General features: G+C 25.2%; 2 protein-coding genes across 2 annotated transcripts; one reads left to right on the forward strand and one right to left on the reverse strand.

The window, feature by feature from the left end:
* Window positions 1–10,632: 10,632 nt before the first annotated feature.
* On the reverse strand, window positions 10,633–12,425 carry LOC137806133 (putative transmembrane ascorbate ferrireductase 3). Its single transcript, XM_068606097.2, has 3 exons — window positions 12,272–12,425; window positions 11,327–11,375; window positions 10,633–11,243 (listed from the first exon to the last, which is right to left on the reverse strand). The coding sequence occupies exons 1-3, from the start codon at window positions 12,386–12,388 to the stop codon at window positions 10,780–10,782; spliced, it is 630 nt and encodes a 209-aa protein (XP_068462198.2). The 5' UTR covers window positions 12,389–12,425; the 3' UTR covers window positions 10,633–10,779.
* Window positions 12,426–15,165: 2,740 nt separating this feature from the next.
* On the forward strand, window positions 15,166–17,227 carry LOC137808819 (putative ascorbate-specific transmembrane electron transporter 1). The gene is made up of 4 exons (XM_068610100.2): window positions 15,166–15,357; window positions 15,444–15,492; window positions 16,179–16,378; window positions 16,950–17,227. The coding sequence occupies exons 1-4, from the start codon at window positions 15,205–15,207 to the stop codon at window positions 17,211–17,213; spliced, it is 666 nt and encodes a 221-aa protein (XP_068466201.2). The 5' UTR covers window positions 15,166–15,204; the 3' UTR covers window positions 17,214–17,227.
* The last annotated feature ends 967 nt before the right edge of the window (window positions 17,228–18,194 follow it).

Below are 18,194 nucleotides of genomic sequence, written 5' to 3' on the forward strand. Positions count from 1 at the left end.
TTTCATGTTATTTTTATTTATTGTAGTTGTTCTTACCAAAATGGATTGCAATCAATTTTCATTTTTATGGGATTTTATCTAAAATTACGGATGTTAAAGAAAAAAAAAATCGAATGAAAGAACCATTCATGTTTGAAATATATAGGAGAGTTCTCTAATTGTTATCTGAAATAATGTTAGAGTCCTTTAAGTTTTTAAAGTTTTGTTTCCATGATAATTTAGTTTGAGGGAGTAATTCATGCTCATGTTCCAACACTGAAAAGAAAAGTTATATTTAATTATAGTTTTTGTGTGTTGAACATTTTTTAATTGTTGTCAATTATTTTTTACTCAATATTTCATATATTGTTGTATTCAAGCTAAAGTTTATTCATCAAATTAAATATAATTAAAAATAAACCATGTGTAGTTTGATTAATATCGATTTACAACTTGTAAGTTAACAATTAGAGTAATTCAATAAAAAAATACTAATTATATACAAAATTAATAAATACAAATAGTAATTTGTGTATGTGAGCCTATTAATCCAAATCTATAAATTATAATTACGGAAAAAGAATAAAGTAATTTTTTTTTAAATGATTCAAATTTATTTAAAGTCAATTAAATTTTCGACATAAGAAGAAAGAAAAAAGGTTAAATAAAGGAGAAGATTAGAAATGACAAGTGTAACAACCTGAGAAGTAAATTTAATTCAAACTAATTAATTATAAGTTAATAAAAAAAATTTATTGTTTGAATAAAAATAAGATATTTACTTTAAGAACCTTATTACTTATAAAATTTATAATAAATGAAAATTAATCATAATATAATATTTATATGGTATAACAAATGCATGTATGGTAATTGGTGTTCCATCACAATTTTATCTTTAAAAGACGTCTCGTTAGATTGAATGAGAGATGAGTATATAAACTATTCTTAATCTCAACTTTTGAACAATGTAATATTATATTGACGTATCGAAACCTTAAACCCTATTACAAAGTGGACTTTAAGCCTAACTCAACCCCATAAAACCGGTTCATGGGGTGAGGTTTGCACCCACTTATATACTATGAAAGGCTCTAATCTCTAGTCGATGTGAGATCTCCAACACACCCCCTCACATCGAGACTGTCAACTCATGCGTAATACTATATATTATGGGTGATCCAATAGCGGCCCGATAACGGATGACACAATAGGCCCAACACAAATACTCGTTAGAATAGGCTCAAAATGGCTCTGATACCTTAAGTCCTAATATAACAAATATTTTATGTATGTAAAGTGTGAAACCAAATTCACTTAGATCTATAGAAATAATAAATAATCTGTGAATTTTGTTACACATTATATTATATTGTAAGAGTGGTGGGTTCCATTTATGATGTTGAATATACTTTTCTTCACTCTTTGATGTACATGTGTTTGTAGGACCTCTTCACATCATTTATTCCCGACATATCAAACTCATAAGATAACTCCAACTAATTAAATGCTCCATGCACTTTACCTTCTATTATTAAACTATATTATTCTTTGCTTATATTCCAAGTTAAATCATTCATTTTATGGATATTAATATGTAAAATGCCACACCAAATCTAAAGGGGGTTTCCCTGTCCAAGATAAAGACAAATAGACCAAGTTTGTACCAAATTATTTAAGGTATGCACTTTCTCAAAAAGAAGCTTCCCTTTAGGTTAAAAAATGCCATTGCTTTATTTCACTATGAGATTAATTATGTGTGGATTTTGTAATGCATGTGTACATTCAATATATTTTTAAATAATATGAGAAGATCAAGTTTTATATTTATTAAAATAAAGAGAAATTTGACTAGAAATATTAGTCAATTCTTTTAAGAGTCATCAATAAAATTAATTAATGGATATTCTACATTATTAATACTATGATTAAAAAACATAAAACATTTGAATGGGTCCATGGAAGTCTTATCAACATATGAATTAGTGGTTTACACACGTTAACATGTTTTGGTGGGTAATTGGTACTCCTAAAGCTAAAGCCATGTGAACATATATTATGATATTTATCATACATATTAGATAAAGATCATTTTGAAATAATTAACCTCTGGTTTTGTTATTTTAATTAGAACTATACTTTAATTCTTAAATTTAAATTATGAATAAAAAGTAATTCAAAAAAGATTTTAGTAATCATTAAAAAAACAAAAGTATATGTTATGTATAATGTTCCGGTATAATCAAAATATAGTCTCATATAGCTTAGGAATCGAAATTAAAAACAATTTAAATACACATTCCTCTTCTTACCCACACGCCTTTTTATTAAATTCTTAATATAGAGTAGCTCTGCATAAAAACAATATATGCAATTTGTGTTTTTTTTTTCCTTTTTCCATTATAAAGCACACAATGGATAATAAAAAACATTCAATTTTTCTGCTTTTACTTTTTCTCTGTTTTCTCTTTCTCATTCCTTTCTTACGAAAGTATTTAGCACGACACTGCTTAAGTTTGTGATGATCTAATCCTTTGCCAACATTCACGGTCATTATGTATACCATATTTCTTTTGAAGAATAAGCACAAGTTTGTTGACGGAAGCATTCTCGTACCTCAATCTAGTTCATCTTTACATGAATTCTGGAAAAGAAGCAACATGATGGTGATATCTTGGATAACGAAGACGTTGAATACTCAAATAGACCAAAGTATTGTCTACATTGAAAACGTAAGAGAATTGTAGGAAGATTTACGAGAAAGGTTCTCAAAATGTGACCATTTTAAGATTTTAGGTATTCTGCATGAGATACATCCATTCACAACTATCATGCAATCCCTCCACAAATTCAAAGCATTTTAAAAATGAAATTAATTTTAAAAACAAAAAATTATTTATTATATTAACTAAATTAAATAATATTTTAAAAAATAAAAAATTACTAATATTTAAAATAATTTTTATTATTAATAAAATTTATAAACTAGTTTTTAAATTGATATCTAAGTAGTTACTAAGATTTTAACTGCAAATTAATTTAAATTTTAAATTTGATAGTTAAAACCTTGATAGCAAACTAGATATCAATTTAGAAACTAGTTTATAAATTTTATTAATAATATAAATTACTTTAAATACTAATAATTTTTTTAGTATATAAATTAATATTTAATTTAATTAATATAGTAATTAATTATTTTTTTCTATAAAATTTAATTTTAGTGTTTTTCTTATAATATATATAATATAAATATTATTTTATAAATTAATTTTATATGATTAAATTAAATATATATTTTATTTTCTAAAATGATATTAAATTTTATCTTAGTAAATTTTGTTCAATATATTATGTATTTCTATCATACTCTTATTTTCTAATAAATCAAAATGTCACTTTATAAACTAATTTTAAGAGATTAAATTAAACTTAAAATATAAATTTTTGTAAAATGTTAAATTTATAAAAAAATTGCAACTACTATATTGTAGAATAGGGTTTTTAGTATTTATTTGAAAATACTATTTTTGATACAAATTAACACTATTTTATTTATACATATTGAAATAAAAAATTTATCTCGAAAAGAATATTTGTTCTCTAAATATATAAAGTAATAGTATATATTTAGAATTCATAGTCTGAAATTCCTTATTTAAGTTGAAGAATCTTGTAGTAATTGATTGATATGTGTTTGGTGATTGATATAAGTATGAAAAGGAATTGCAATTAGTGAGATGAACATAATTAAATCACAAACACATTCATTTCTTAACACTCATCAATGCATGCTCATGTGCTCTTATGCTCTCACATTTTCCTTAAATTAGTTGTTGGGTATATAAAAGTTAAATTATACAATAAAATTATTAAATAAAAATTAATTTTAAATATAAAAAATAATTAATTGTCATATTGATTAAATTATTTTTTAAGTAAAAATCTTGGTAACTAATTAGATACCAATTTAAAAACTATATTTAACAGTAATAAAAATTAATTTAAAAATAAAAAACTGTTTTAGTCTTTAGTCTCTAAAAGGCTCTCTACTTTAGTCAGTATAACAATTAAGTATCAAACAGTGACTTTCCAAACATAGACACTCAGGTGTCAACATGATCCCAACTTATTATAAAGGAACCTTGGATTGAATTGTCTCTCATTTATTTTTATTGTTATTATTATTATTATTATTATTATTATTATTTTATATATATATATATATTTGTTTTTAATTATAAAAGGAGAATGTTTAAAATATTACAAAATAAAAAGAAATAATAAATAATTAAAATAAGAACTTTAAATAAATAGATGTCTCAAAAGTATATTACAAAGAATAATTTTAAACAAAAGAACATAAAGAAATATACCATTATATTACTGGAAACAAATAAAATAATAAAAATATAAATATAAATTAATTGAAAAGAAAAAAATAATATGTTAGTAATGAATAATTAAGTAATAAAATGATCAGCATAATAAAATTAAATTAAATGAAAAAGTATAATTTAGTAAAGAAGATCATTAAATAACATAAATATAAATTAATGTGTAACTTGGAATGAATTAGTTTTGTTTAAATATAAACTAATAAAGAGGACTAGTATAAATGAAAATAAATTAAATAATATAAGTATAAATTATAAATTAATAAAGAGGAATAGTATAACTGAAATAAAGTAAATAACATAAGTATAAATTATAAAGAAAATCAACAGTAATTCAAATGAATTAAATAATATAAACTAATAAAGAAAACAAGTACTTAATTCAAAATAACTTAAATGACTTTTAAATAACTTAAATATAAATTAATAAATATGAATATGTAATTAAAAATAATTAAATGATATAAATATAAATTAATAAAAAGAATCAATACATAATTAAAAATAAATTATATTCTAGAAACATTCTTTTTTTAATAAAAATATAAAATAAAAAGCAATTAAATGACATAAATATAAATTAATAAAAATGAAAATAAATTATATTGTAAAAACATAAAAAAAAGTAAATTGAATAATAAAAATATAAAATAAAAAGAAAGGATCGACAATAAATGAAATAATAGAAGTATAATTTTAAATGAAGTAAAATAATATATGATTCAAAATAACTAAAAGTTTAATAAAAAACTATTTAAGTCTGTTAAGATAAATATGAAAAGGATTTAACATAATTTTTTCCTTATCTTTTACAAGTCAAATTGTAAAGAAGATTATATAAGTCACTTAAGTTTTTATGATAATAAACAATGTGAAGTTGATCTATTGTTAAATGTGAATCACTTTAAGTTGTTTCAAAACAAGAATAAACATAGTTAGCTGTTGACTAGACACCTTATAAAGAATTGTTAGATGACTTAAGTCTAGAAGACTTAAAAAAAAACCTTAAAATACTAAACTATCGGCAAACAAACTAAGACTAGATGAATTGTAAAGAAGTAATAGATGCATAAAGAGTTAAACGATTATGATTTCGATAGGTGATTCCAATTGTACATTGAACATCCAATGTATCCAATGTATTATATGACGTCTACTACAATGGTTCTCAATTGACCGCCACATTAAACTTTGTGGTGGTCAGATCTGTGGCGGTATGCGGTACCGCCACACACATACAATGTGGTGGTTATAAACGCTACGTTATATGAAAATGACCGCCACCACATACACATTTTTTTATAGTGATAATAGATACTTTTATGATACCTATAGATATATAGAAGTTCTCCATGCACATACAAATATGAACAATGATAATGAATCCATAACAAACAAACAAATATGCCTTATAATTCTTTAATTCTTTGTAGCTTCTAATTCTTAAAAGATATCGTCTTCTAGATGACTTGTAATCTAGATTGCTTAATATGAAATTCCTTAACATTTATGTGGAGTTATACCTTAGATCAAGAGTGTTTGTATTTCATATTTATTCATTTGAGTTTGAAACTTTGTAAACAACATTTTATTGTTTTATAAATTCGAGAAGCTTTGTGATATTGTATACTCGTGCTTAAAGTCAATAAAAGTTTACCAAATAACTTAGAAAGACTTTGTATGTTTATTTAAGAAAAAAATGGTTTATTTGCTTAATATAACACACTTTTCAATTTGCATATTAAAATTGAACTTAACTAAGGTAAAAATGAATTAATATAAAAAATAAAGTGTTCAATGTCTCCTTCTATTACTTGCACAACATTTTTTCTTTTGTTTATTGATGAAATTAGAAAGTTTTTATGAACTTTCTATAAACCATTAGACGATCTAAACCAATTTCTAACTAAAGATCCTAATATTAATTGAGTGTCTTTTCTAATTATCAGTTGTTTATCTTTATAGAGGAGAATAATTTGGTGTCTTTTCTAATTATCAGTTGTTTGTCTTTATAGAGGAGAATAATTTGGTGTCTTTTTCTAATTATCAGTTGTTTCTCTTTATAGAGGAGGTGAATAACCTTTATTTTGTATTATGTGTTATGATTCTAGTATTTAATTATTGATTTTTTTCTTCTTTAGTTAAACCTATAATGAGTGTACTACTTGTATAAATTCAGAGATATTTATTCTCATATCCTTTGTCTTCAGTTTACTCTTCTAACATATAAATTGTGAAAATCTTCAATATAATTTTTTTTAGTTTTATCCAAACTCTCTTTTTACAGCTAACATTTTTTTCCATACATACTTTAAAAAAAACATTTAAAATTTTTCTCTTCTTTTAGAAACAATTTCTTAAACTATCATGGAGAAGTTATTAAATTCGATGACATCAATAAGCTTTATAGTTTCTTCTACATTTCAAGTGATATTTATATAATTCATTCTCTCATTTGGTTTGATGTGTTGGTGTAGTATATTTCGATACTTAGTTGTGTTTCTTGATAAATATTAAAAAAAAAACTTTACATTATATTAAGTGTTACATAATGTTTTTGGTAGTGTATATAACTTTGTGATTTTTTTATAAACAGTGCTAAACAATTAATCATTGATAAAACTGAGAATGAATATAGATTTAGAAAGAAGCAACCACTATAAAAAAAAATTGTGTTCCTCATCTCTCTTTTCACAGTTCATTTCTTTAATCCATAAAATACCTTCAAATTACTTAATAAATTTTTTTATTCCAATAAATATTTGTTAAAAAATTATGTTTATTAATGTGTAAAATTGAATTCATCATGATCCTTAAATATAAGATATCATGTTTAAGGATTGTAAATAATTGAACAAAAAAAACCTGAACAGGAAATGGTTGATGAATTTTGTTGTCAAAAACTAATCATGATCCAAATTTATGAATATTCGTAATTCAAAATAATTTTTTTTGTGGTATTTATAAAACTGTGGTTATATGTAGAATATGATGACACAGAACTAAGTGAAATTATTGGGGTGGAAAAAGTAGATATTATTGAATCCAATGTCTCCATCAACTACTTATACTTATTATTCCACAAGCACATCATATACTTTCCATTATTATATTATTATTTGCATTAATAATAGACACCAATAAAGTATCAATGAAAAAAGTGAGAGTATTTCTATAAATTATTTTAAATGAAATATTTGTTTTCATCATTTTAAATGTAGGTAAACAAGTTGTAAACTACAATTATTATTTACCTTTTATTATTGGAGGATAATTTCATTTTTTTTTCACTTAAAAAAATTAGTAAATAATAATCAAATTTAAAAATTAAAAATAATTAGTCATTATATTAACTAAATTACATATTAATTTAGAGACTAAAAAATTATTGATATCTAATATGGTTTCTATTATTAATAAAATATTGTAAAATGGTTTTTAAATTGGTATCTAAATTAGCTACCAAAATTTTAACTATCATTATTTTAGATTCTAAATTAATCTCTAAAATGACTAATTCAAAACATTACTAGTTAGTAGCTAAAACCTTAGTAGCTAATAGTAGATACTAATTTAAAAACTATTTTATAAATTTTTATTAATAATAGAAATTAGTTTAGATACTAATAATTTATGATTTCTAATTGAGTTAACATAATAACTAATTATTTTGATTTCTAAAATTAGTTTCTATTTAATATGTTAAACAAATAATTTTTTTCTTAATATTTTCCCTTTTTGCTCTTTTAGGGATCTAAATCTTGTTATTACCATTTTAAACAAGGATTAACCTAATGAGTGAGCTAGCACCTTTAATCTTGAGGTTAGTCTCACAATTAACATTAATACATAATTGATAAAAAAGAAAAATAGAAGAATGATAGAAAGGTACATTGTGAGTGTGGTCCTTCTCTTTCCACTATTCTCATTTCCCTTTTTCTTTGTGTTCAAAAGTGTATGATAGTTTTATTTTTGTTTCAAGATTTTTAGGTTTTGTTATCTGCCATAAATAATTATGCCATGGACCAGTGCCCTAATCAACACAATTTAATGCCCTAACTTTTGCTTTGAGATCATTCCCAAAGCTTTTGAAAAGTTATTTTCTTTCCACTTTTCAGGTTCCCAAAAATGACCAAACATATTCACTGCTCTATGCTATGCCTAGCCCAATAGTTATGGAAAAAAATATATTTTTACCTTTTTTTATTTCTTGTTTTTATTTGAGTATGGACTAATGGTGGAGATCACCACATGCCACCTTACATTGTAAATTTAATTCTATTTCTTTTTATTTAAAAGTAAAATTTCACCTTATTATAAAGTGGATTTTAAGCCTAACTCAACCCTATAAAACCGACTCATGTGATGAGATTTGCACTCACTTATATATAATGAAATGTCCTCGTTTCTAGTTGATGTGAGATCTTCAACAGTATTTTTTTTAAATCATGAAAAAAGAATGTAGGAAGACAAAAAATTGTGATTTAGCCGATCTTTTTATAAGCGAAAACTAAATTATCTTTTAGTTTTTTTTTCTGTTTATACGCTAAAAGTTCATAAAGATGTTCTTACATTATTATATTTTATTCATTTTTTATATAAAATAATTATATGTCATACAATATTTGCTCTTATATATTTATTTTTACTTATTTTATATATATTTTTTCTCCAATCATTTTTCAATTGGCAATTTCTCCCTGCACCATATCAATTCCAGCATGTACCCAATTAGCTATTGAAAAATGACAAAAATACCCTTCCTAAATGATGAAAATAACAAAAATGGGAAAAATTATTTTCGAAACTTTTATCTGAAATATTTTGGATTTCAATTTCTGGAACATATTTTTAAATTTTGAAATTTTTTATCCAGAATGTATTTTTAGTTTTGTGTTCAGAATTTTTTTTTCAGCATATATTTTTTTATTTCTCAATTATAATTATTATTTTGGATTTTTTAATTTGGAATAAGGGTAGTTTTGAAAATTTAAAAAATTGATATGATGGAGGTTTAAATTGATATGGTGCAGGAAGAATTTGCCTTTTTCAATGTGTACATTAGCCAGAGCCCAATTATCCTAAGCCTCAACCAGAGCCCAGTTATCCTAAGCCTCAACTAAAGCCCAATAGTACATTTTCCAGCCCAACTGAAAACTACAGACTAGTGGTCGTGCCAATAAATTAAAAAATTTCCTTAGTTTTAATTCAATATTTATCGTTTCTAGAAAATTACTTTATTTTAAATTAAGAAAATATTTGATAAATTTATTAAAATATTACAATAAGAAAATACTTAATTTAAAACTATAATTTAACTCTTTCTGATGCGTATATTTTAGTGAAAGAAAGTAACAATTTACTTAGCAAGAAATAACAATGAGAAAACCTATTCATTAAGCGATAGACACTTTAGTCACAAACTTTTAAAATGATATATTAATTTTGTAACAAATTTTTCACATATATTTAAAAAAAATATGATTTCATCACCATTTCTTTCTACAAAGTAGCATCACTTTGATGTTAACAATATGTTTGAACCAATTTTTCCATAAACATTATATAAGTTTAAGAAGAAAAACTAAAATTAGTTTTTTCATAAGCTAAAATTTATTCATTTATAAGCTCATTTGTAAAAAAAATAATTCATGTAAATTCTTTAAATTTATGTTTTTAACTTATGCATAAGATAATTAAAAACATGATAGTAAAATGTAAAAGTTGAAAAATTTAATAATGCAATATAAAAAACTTAAGTGATAAAATGTGCGAAAATTAAAAACTTGATGGTAAGATGTATAGAAAAAACCTTGGGTAATAAAATATTTAAAAATTAAAAACGTAATGGTAAAGTAGTGGGAGATGGTAAATACACAAAATGATTTAAAAAATAAAATGTGAAATTAATATAAATCATATTTTTTATATAAAAAACTTTCATGTTATGTTAGACATCACTATCTAACTTGATATATCAACTAGAATGACACATTTCAAGTAACAATAATCATCTGTCATCACATGAAAACAAATATTATTAAAAAAATACAAAAAAAAGAAATATGAGAGATTAAACCAAAATCCATATATTAACAAAAATGATACATATGTAAATTATACATATTCCTAAATAATTATAAGAACAGACTAGATAGAAAACCTATTATACCAATGAAATGATTATTTATGAATAAATCTTAAATTAACTAACTTATCATGACACACATTCTCTTCACGCAAAATATAAATAATCTTAAACCTGATTTTTTCACAATAATTAAGACAAATATTTCATTCATTTTCCTGATGAAACAATTTAGTTTATTACATAAGTAAAAAAACAATTAAGAAAGATAAAACAAGAGTGGATGAATACAATTTATATTTGATGAAAAGTATCTTAGGATCCAACAGAAAAGTTAACAAAAACTCCAAAGAAGAGAATGGCAAGACCAGTGAAGTTGATCAAATTGGATTGTCTTTGATGAGGCTTCAACATTCCTAAGGAACTTAAGAAACTGCTCTTCTCCATCAACCCTGTTTCAGCAGCACACACTGCCATGAACAACAGTGCTCTTCCACAAACTTTGTGCCATGGTAGCACCTTTTCTCTTGTTGACACTGATGCTGTTTGAAGCATGAACACAACCAATCCAAAAACCCACTGCAATCCAAACAAGCAGAAGGTGGCAATGCCAATCCATGAATGGAGGCTAAAAAGGTTGGGATAGTGACGCATATCATGGAACTTGAAAACAGCACTTAAACCAATGATGCCAAGAACTAGGGCAACCAAATGCAGTGCCATGTGAACAATCTTCCTTGTTTTCCTCTCACTTGGTATGCTTCGAAATGCCAACATAGCTGTGTTCAATTTATGAACTCATCAACATCAAACCAAATACTAATGATCAAGGGGAAAAATGTTGAAGTTATTTTGCAGATACCTTCACCAGCAGGGAAGATGAAGCCTGAGTACATAAAAAATGGGTGAACCTGCATAATTATTGTTAATTATGTGATGAATGAGAGACAAACTATTATAATACACTTCATTAGAATGTATTTTAAGGTAGGTTATAAGAACATGTTTTTGAAGGTTTTAAACCTAATAAATTCAACTCAAATATTCTTTCATGAGGACTTTAACCCAATAATATTTTTTATATAAAATTTTAATAACCAGTCCGATTTTATTTCCAACATATTCCAAAAATACTATAAAATAAAATCATTAAATAGAAAATAAATTTAGAGACAAAAAATAATTAGTCACTATATTAACTAATTAAATACTAATTTAGAGACTAAAAAATTATTCGTATCTAAAGTAGTTTTTATCATTAATAAAAATTTATAAAATGATTTCTAAATTGACATCTAAATTATCTATCCAGTTTTAGCTACTAATATTTTAGATTCTAAATTAATTTCTAAAAGACTAATAGAGACTTATTTAGGATATAAAGTAGTAAGTAGCTAAAATATTGGTAGATATTGGTTAGATATTAATTTAGAAATTATTTTGTAAATTTTTATTAATAATAGAAACTACTTTAAATACCAAAAAAAAAATTAGTTTATAAAATTCTCTAATTTAGTTAAATAGTAACTAATTATTTTGGTTTCTAAAAATTAATTTTTATTTAATAATATTTTTCTGAAATAATACTTTTCTTAATGCAATTCTAATTAGGTATTTGTAGTTAATTTTTCTTGACAACGACCATGTAATAGAAAATTTAATTATAAAATAAACACAATTTTAAGAATCCAATTGATTTTTTTTCAAGAATCAAACTAAAATTTAGAAAGACCTACCAAAAAATTGAACCTAAATGATATATATGATATTGAAAATGGTAAATGAGAAGAAGAGGAAGCAATATTACATTGAAGACACGCAATGCATTGTTTGAACCATACTCAATTCCTTCACGATAATGCAGCAACCAAATGAGTAAGAGAACGAAGGCTATGATGCCAAACAAGTGTGCCAAATAAATCATCTTCTTCTCACACTATCATCTTGCTATAGTGTGCCTCTTTATACCCTAATTTCCTCCATTTTTATTAATATTAAAACCAAGACCAAGAAGAGGAACCATTGCTTGTGTTCTTAGTTTAGGAATTTTCAACAAAGAAACTTTGGAATTTAGCAAGCATCTTCATTTTGTGTTGCATACTATAGGCATATATTCTTACTTTTCTTATAAACACCAATCCAAGTTTATTATTTTTTAAATAGTTGTATTTATTAAAGAGAAATAATTGTGCCAATGAAAGCAAAGAAAAGAATGAGAAGATGGAACTTGCTACTTCAGCAAAGGCTAATTGGTGTTTTGACATTGTTGTTTTTTCTTAGTTCATCTTCAGATATTACTAAACATGGTATTACGAAGTTGAATTTAAGTCTAATTCAACCCCATAAAATCAGTTTATGGAATAAGGTTTACACTCACTTATATACAATGAAATATTTTCAGTCAATGTGGGATCTCCAACACATGATTTTAGATAGATTTTTTTTTATATGTTTTGAGTATTTTTAATTGTGTTCTAATAAGTCTAAGAGTCTCATGTTATAAAATAATTCATTCAAATTTTTTTAATCAACATTGTTTTTCATTCTATGATGTGAAAACTTTTATTCCTATTCATTCTTTTGCTTAAGGATATATATATATATATATATATATATAAATAAATAAAGTATTATTATCAATCAATGAAAGTTACTTCTATGTTCTAGATATCATAACAGTTTCTAAAGTCGTTATACGATTCCTATAGTTAAAAGAAATATTTAAAAATAAATTACTAATTGATATAAAACTTGTTCAGATGTTGAAGTTAGTGTGTTGCTTATAGAAAGGTTATTTAGAATAAAGTTATTTGTTTAGAAATATATAAGATAACAAAAAGTGTGATAAAAAAAAGTGTAAAAGTGTGAAGAGTAAAATTGAGTGGAGAAGTTTATATACACATGTTCAATCAGAAGTTTTTATTTATTTTTTGTTATATCCACTTCCAAAGATTTTCTCACTTTAATGAACCTAGATTTAAAAATACTTAATATTATTTTTTAAAACAGAAGTACTTGTATCATTTTAAAAAAAATATATAAGCACCATTTACAAAAGTAATTTTATATTTGCAGTGAAACAAAAATTGTACTTGATATTAGCCATCCTTTTTATTTATTTCGTTTTTTCATTTTAAACAAACAGACTCATAATTTTATTAGTTATACTTCTTAGACTGGGTCAAAACCAATTTTAAAATTGACAAAATGTCCAATGATGGAAAATTTGGCAAAATAGCTTATCGTTTATTACTTCTTCCGGCATCTCCATACACCTCAAGGTAAATATACATTTTTATCCTTTTGTGTCACTTTTATATACAATTTGGAAGATGTTTTCGAATAAAGAAGTGTTATTTAGATTTATAAAATTTGGAAGTCTTTTTTGGATTTAAAATAAGCCTGTGGATTATGTAATCCAGATATATTCTAGATTACATAATCCGAAAATTAATCTCATATCCAGAAAATACTTTTGAATTATGTAATCCGAAAGTCAATCACACATTTAAAAGAAGATTTTCAGATTGTATAATCCAAAAGCTGATCTCATATTCAGAAAAGACTTCAAGATTATGTAATCCATAAATTAATCACGCATATGAAAAAAGACTTATGGATTACATAATTCGGAAGTTAATATCATGTATAGAAAAGACTTCTAGATTATAAAATTCGAAAGTTAATCACAAACGAATTCAGAAACTAATTGCAAATCTAGAAAGAAAAATCCAAATTATATAATCCAAAATATTAAAAAAAAATGATGTTTTTGAAATATAAATGGGTCGAAAAAAATAGGCAATTGCTTCCTGCACCGTATCACGGCACCGATTCCAGCGGAAAAGACGAAACTGTCCTTAAAAAAATTTTCTGAAATATGTGTTCTGATTTTTTTTTCCGGAACAAAATTTTATATTATGGATTTTTTTATCCAGAATGGGTTTTCTATTTTTTTTCCGGATTTTCATTCCGAAACACAATAATTTCTTTTCTGGATTTTTTTTTCTAGAATGTATTATTTTTCAATTCTGGATATATTTTCCAAAATAAAATTTTAATTTTTTTTCGGATTTTTATTTCCAAAACTCTATAATCAGATTTATTTTTCCAGAATATATTATTTTCAATTCTAGATTTTTATTTCCGGAATTAAGGACATTTTTGGAAATTAAAAAAATATGTTGGGTGGTTAAAAATGATTGGGTGTAGGAAGCATTTGTCAAGAAAATATATGGAAGTGGAGGATGAAACAGTCCATATAGTTTTGTCTTTTTGAATTGTTTGTGCATTGTTTTTGGGCCAACTTTTTAGCTGTCACATCCTAAATGCCTTGGTGCACCCCATTGTTTATATATATATATATATATATATATATATATATATTTCTTTTATTTTATTTTTAATTTTTTTTATTGCACATAAATAAAAATAGAAAATTAGGCAAATTCCTATATCTCTTAACATCTAATTTAATGAATATTAAATTTCCAAAATTATAAACAAATATAGCTTTCATTGCTAGAATTACAACCAAATAAGATTAAGGTCCCATTTGTGTTGCCGGCCAAACCGTTTCCCATATTCGTTTTTGTTACCATCTTCATGCAAATATATGCTCACACTTTGATTCTTTCATCACTTTCACTTTACTTATTTATACATACCCATTGAAGGGATGCCCTAAATATTAGTCTCTTAGATCCATTTGCATTCAAATATTTGAAAAATTGAAGAAAAATGGGTCGTGGGTTTCAAGTTCGAGCAGCTTCAATTACCATAGTTGCTCATTTGTTGTTCATAGCAATAACAACCCTTGTGTTACTTTGGTTGCTACACTTCCGAGAAGGTGTTGCCTTCTTCACCTCTTCCAACCCAATCAAGATTTTCAATGTCAGTTCTTCATTAACCATGTAATTCACTGTGTTCTTGTGTGATATTTGGCTGTTATAACATGTTATTTGCTTTTGTATATGCAGCTCCATCCACTTCTAATGGTAATTGGGTTCATTCTAGTTGGTGGAGAAGGTAAGCAAATTTCTATGCATGCTAAATTTTCATTATTTTTATTTTTCGGGAATTTGTACGAGATTGAGTTAATTTTTATCTTTTATTATCAAAATGAATCGTTTTTTTTTTAAATAGTATGAAGTTGCGGAAGTTGTGTCAGCATGACACGACTTCATGTGAAAGAGTTGTGCCAATATGACATGATTTTTGTCAAGTCAAAGTGAAATCGTATCAAGATGACGCGATTTTAGGTCAAAATGATTGCATAATCTATAATGAAATCGTAATATTTTGGCATGACTTCTTCAACCTAATAATATTTTATAAAATGAAGAAAATGATAGTTTGACAGTTGTATACAACTTTTGATGTGATAGGTTCAAAAATAAATATATATAATAAAGGATAAATTTGTAATTAAATAGTATGATTTTTTTTATATAATAGTATTGAAAATTGTAACGTGATTGTATAAAAAATTGAAGTTGTCAATATATCATTATTCATAAAGTAATTTCATCTTCATAAGAGACAAAAATTGACCTAGTTTCGGGAAAAAAACAACATTTCCTCTTTGCAACTTTAATACTAAATTTGAAGAAGAATAATGCTATGAGAACAACATTTAGAGTCTCAAATTTTGATGGTTGTTCAAGTGTATTCATTTTGTGTTGTAACTTACACAACAATATTACTTGCAACAGCTATCATGATATACAAGTCTGTGCTTCAAAAAAGGAGGTCAATGAAAGTGGTTCATCTCCTATTGCATCTGGTAGCTCTGGTGGCTGGAGTTTTAGGGATCATTGCAGTTTTCAAATCAAAGAAAGATGCTGGTCTTCCAGATATGTATACATTACACTCTTGGTTAGGCATGTCAGCAATATGTCTATTTGGTTTACAGGTACCTACATTCCACTAAAAAAAAATTATTAAATATAAATAAATTTTAGAGACAAAAAATAATTAGTTGTTATATCAATTAAATTAGATACTATTTTAAAAATTATAACAAATTTTGGTTTCAAAATTTGTTTCTATTGATAAATAGTTGTATTTAATTAGCTACCAAGATTTTTGCTACCAAATTTATAATATAAATAATTGGTAGTTAAAACCTTGGTAGCTAATTAGATACCAATTTAAAAACTATTTATCAGTAATAGAAACTAATTTAGAAACCAATAATTTTGGTAGTCTTGTTGGAGATCCCACATCGACTAGATTAGAGCCTTTCATTGTATATAAGTGGATGCAAACTTCAACATCATGAGCTGGTTTTATGGAGTTGAGTTAGGCTTAAAGTCCACTTTGTAACATGGTATCAGAGCCAGGTCGAGCCTATTCTTGTTTGTGTTGGGCCTATCGTACCACCCCCTATCGGGTGCCAACTTCAACCTCATGGGCCGGTTTTATGGAAAGATCATTGCAATTTTGTTGTGATAATTTTCTTATGATAATTTTTTTCTTTTCAGTATATCATGGGGTTCTTCTCTTATTTCTTCCCTGGTGCAGAAATGTCCACTAGAGCTTCCCTTTTGCCATGGCACAGGTTTTTGGGCATGGCCATATTTCTTCTTGCAGTTTGCACAGCTGAGACTGGTTTGCTTCAATATTTCCAGTTTTTACACCTTTTTCGCAGCCAAGAGGCACTCATAGTCAATTCCACTGCTCTCTTACTCTTCCTGTATGCTCTCTTTGTTACTCTTTCTGTCATTCTCCCAAGAAATTATTCATAAGCTACTTTACAATAACATTCACTAAACTTATGTAATTTAATTATCATGTATAATTATTGTAAAGATTTGGTTCAAATAAAATCTAACCTCAAGTTTCCTATATCGTTAAAAGATATTAAATAATATAATCAATAGTGGTTAATTATTTTTTTTTCTAAAATTATTATTATTTAATGATTTTATTGTAGTGTGAATTAATGAATATGAGATTTTTTAAAAGTTAATATCTAAAACTTTGATAATTAACTAAATATTAATTTAAAAATTATTTATTAATAATAAAAAAAAAGTTATTCACCTTTCTTCTTTCTCACTGGATTTGACAATAGACCAGAAAACCATCGAAAAATACCTCCAAAATGCGCCAAGGATCACCAACAAGACTCAAATTCTAAGATCTTTTAAAAACCTAATGAGGCTATTTCGGTCATTTCACCTATGTGATATAATGCAAGTTGGAAATTGATATAGTACATTAAGCAAAAGTCTTATTTCACGTGTTCAAGTTATTCTTAGGGTTGGCAATAAATTAGAGGCTTCTTCTTCCTGCACCCCTACGTTTTTCTTCCTGCACCCCCACAATTTTGTAAATTCCAAAACTGACCTTCACCTTTTATTTAAAAAAACTAGAGTTTTTTAGGTTACCGGATTCATCAATCTGGGAGTGTGCTACGGATTCATCAATCCGGAAGTGATTCGTGCTCTTTTTCAAATAAAGGGGTGTTTTGAAAGCAACTTGTTGATTTTCAGATTTCTGAATCCGGAAGTCTAATTTTTGTTACGGATTGATGGATCCAGAAGATTACTGGATTTACCAATCCGGAAGATTACCGGATTCACCAATCCAGAAGATTACTGGATTTACCAATCCGGAATGCAAAAAAATAAATGCGGATTTTCTATTCTGTAAAATTACCAAATTGCATTGTCCGGAAGAAGAAAGAGTAGTGTGGGGTCTTATATGTATTTTGGAATTTTTAA

The sequence above is a fragment of the Phaseolus vulgaris genome, chromosome 3, assembly GCF_051622355.1.
Source record: "Phaseolus vulgaris cultivar YP4 chromosome 3, ASM5162235v1, whole genome shotgun sequence".
Lineage (NCBI taxonomy): Eukaryota > Viridiplantae > Streptophyta > Magnoliopsida > Fabales > Fabaceae > Phaseolus > Phaseolus vulgaris.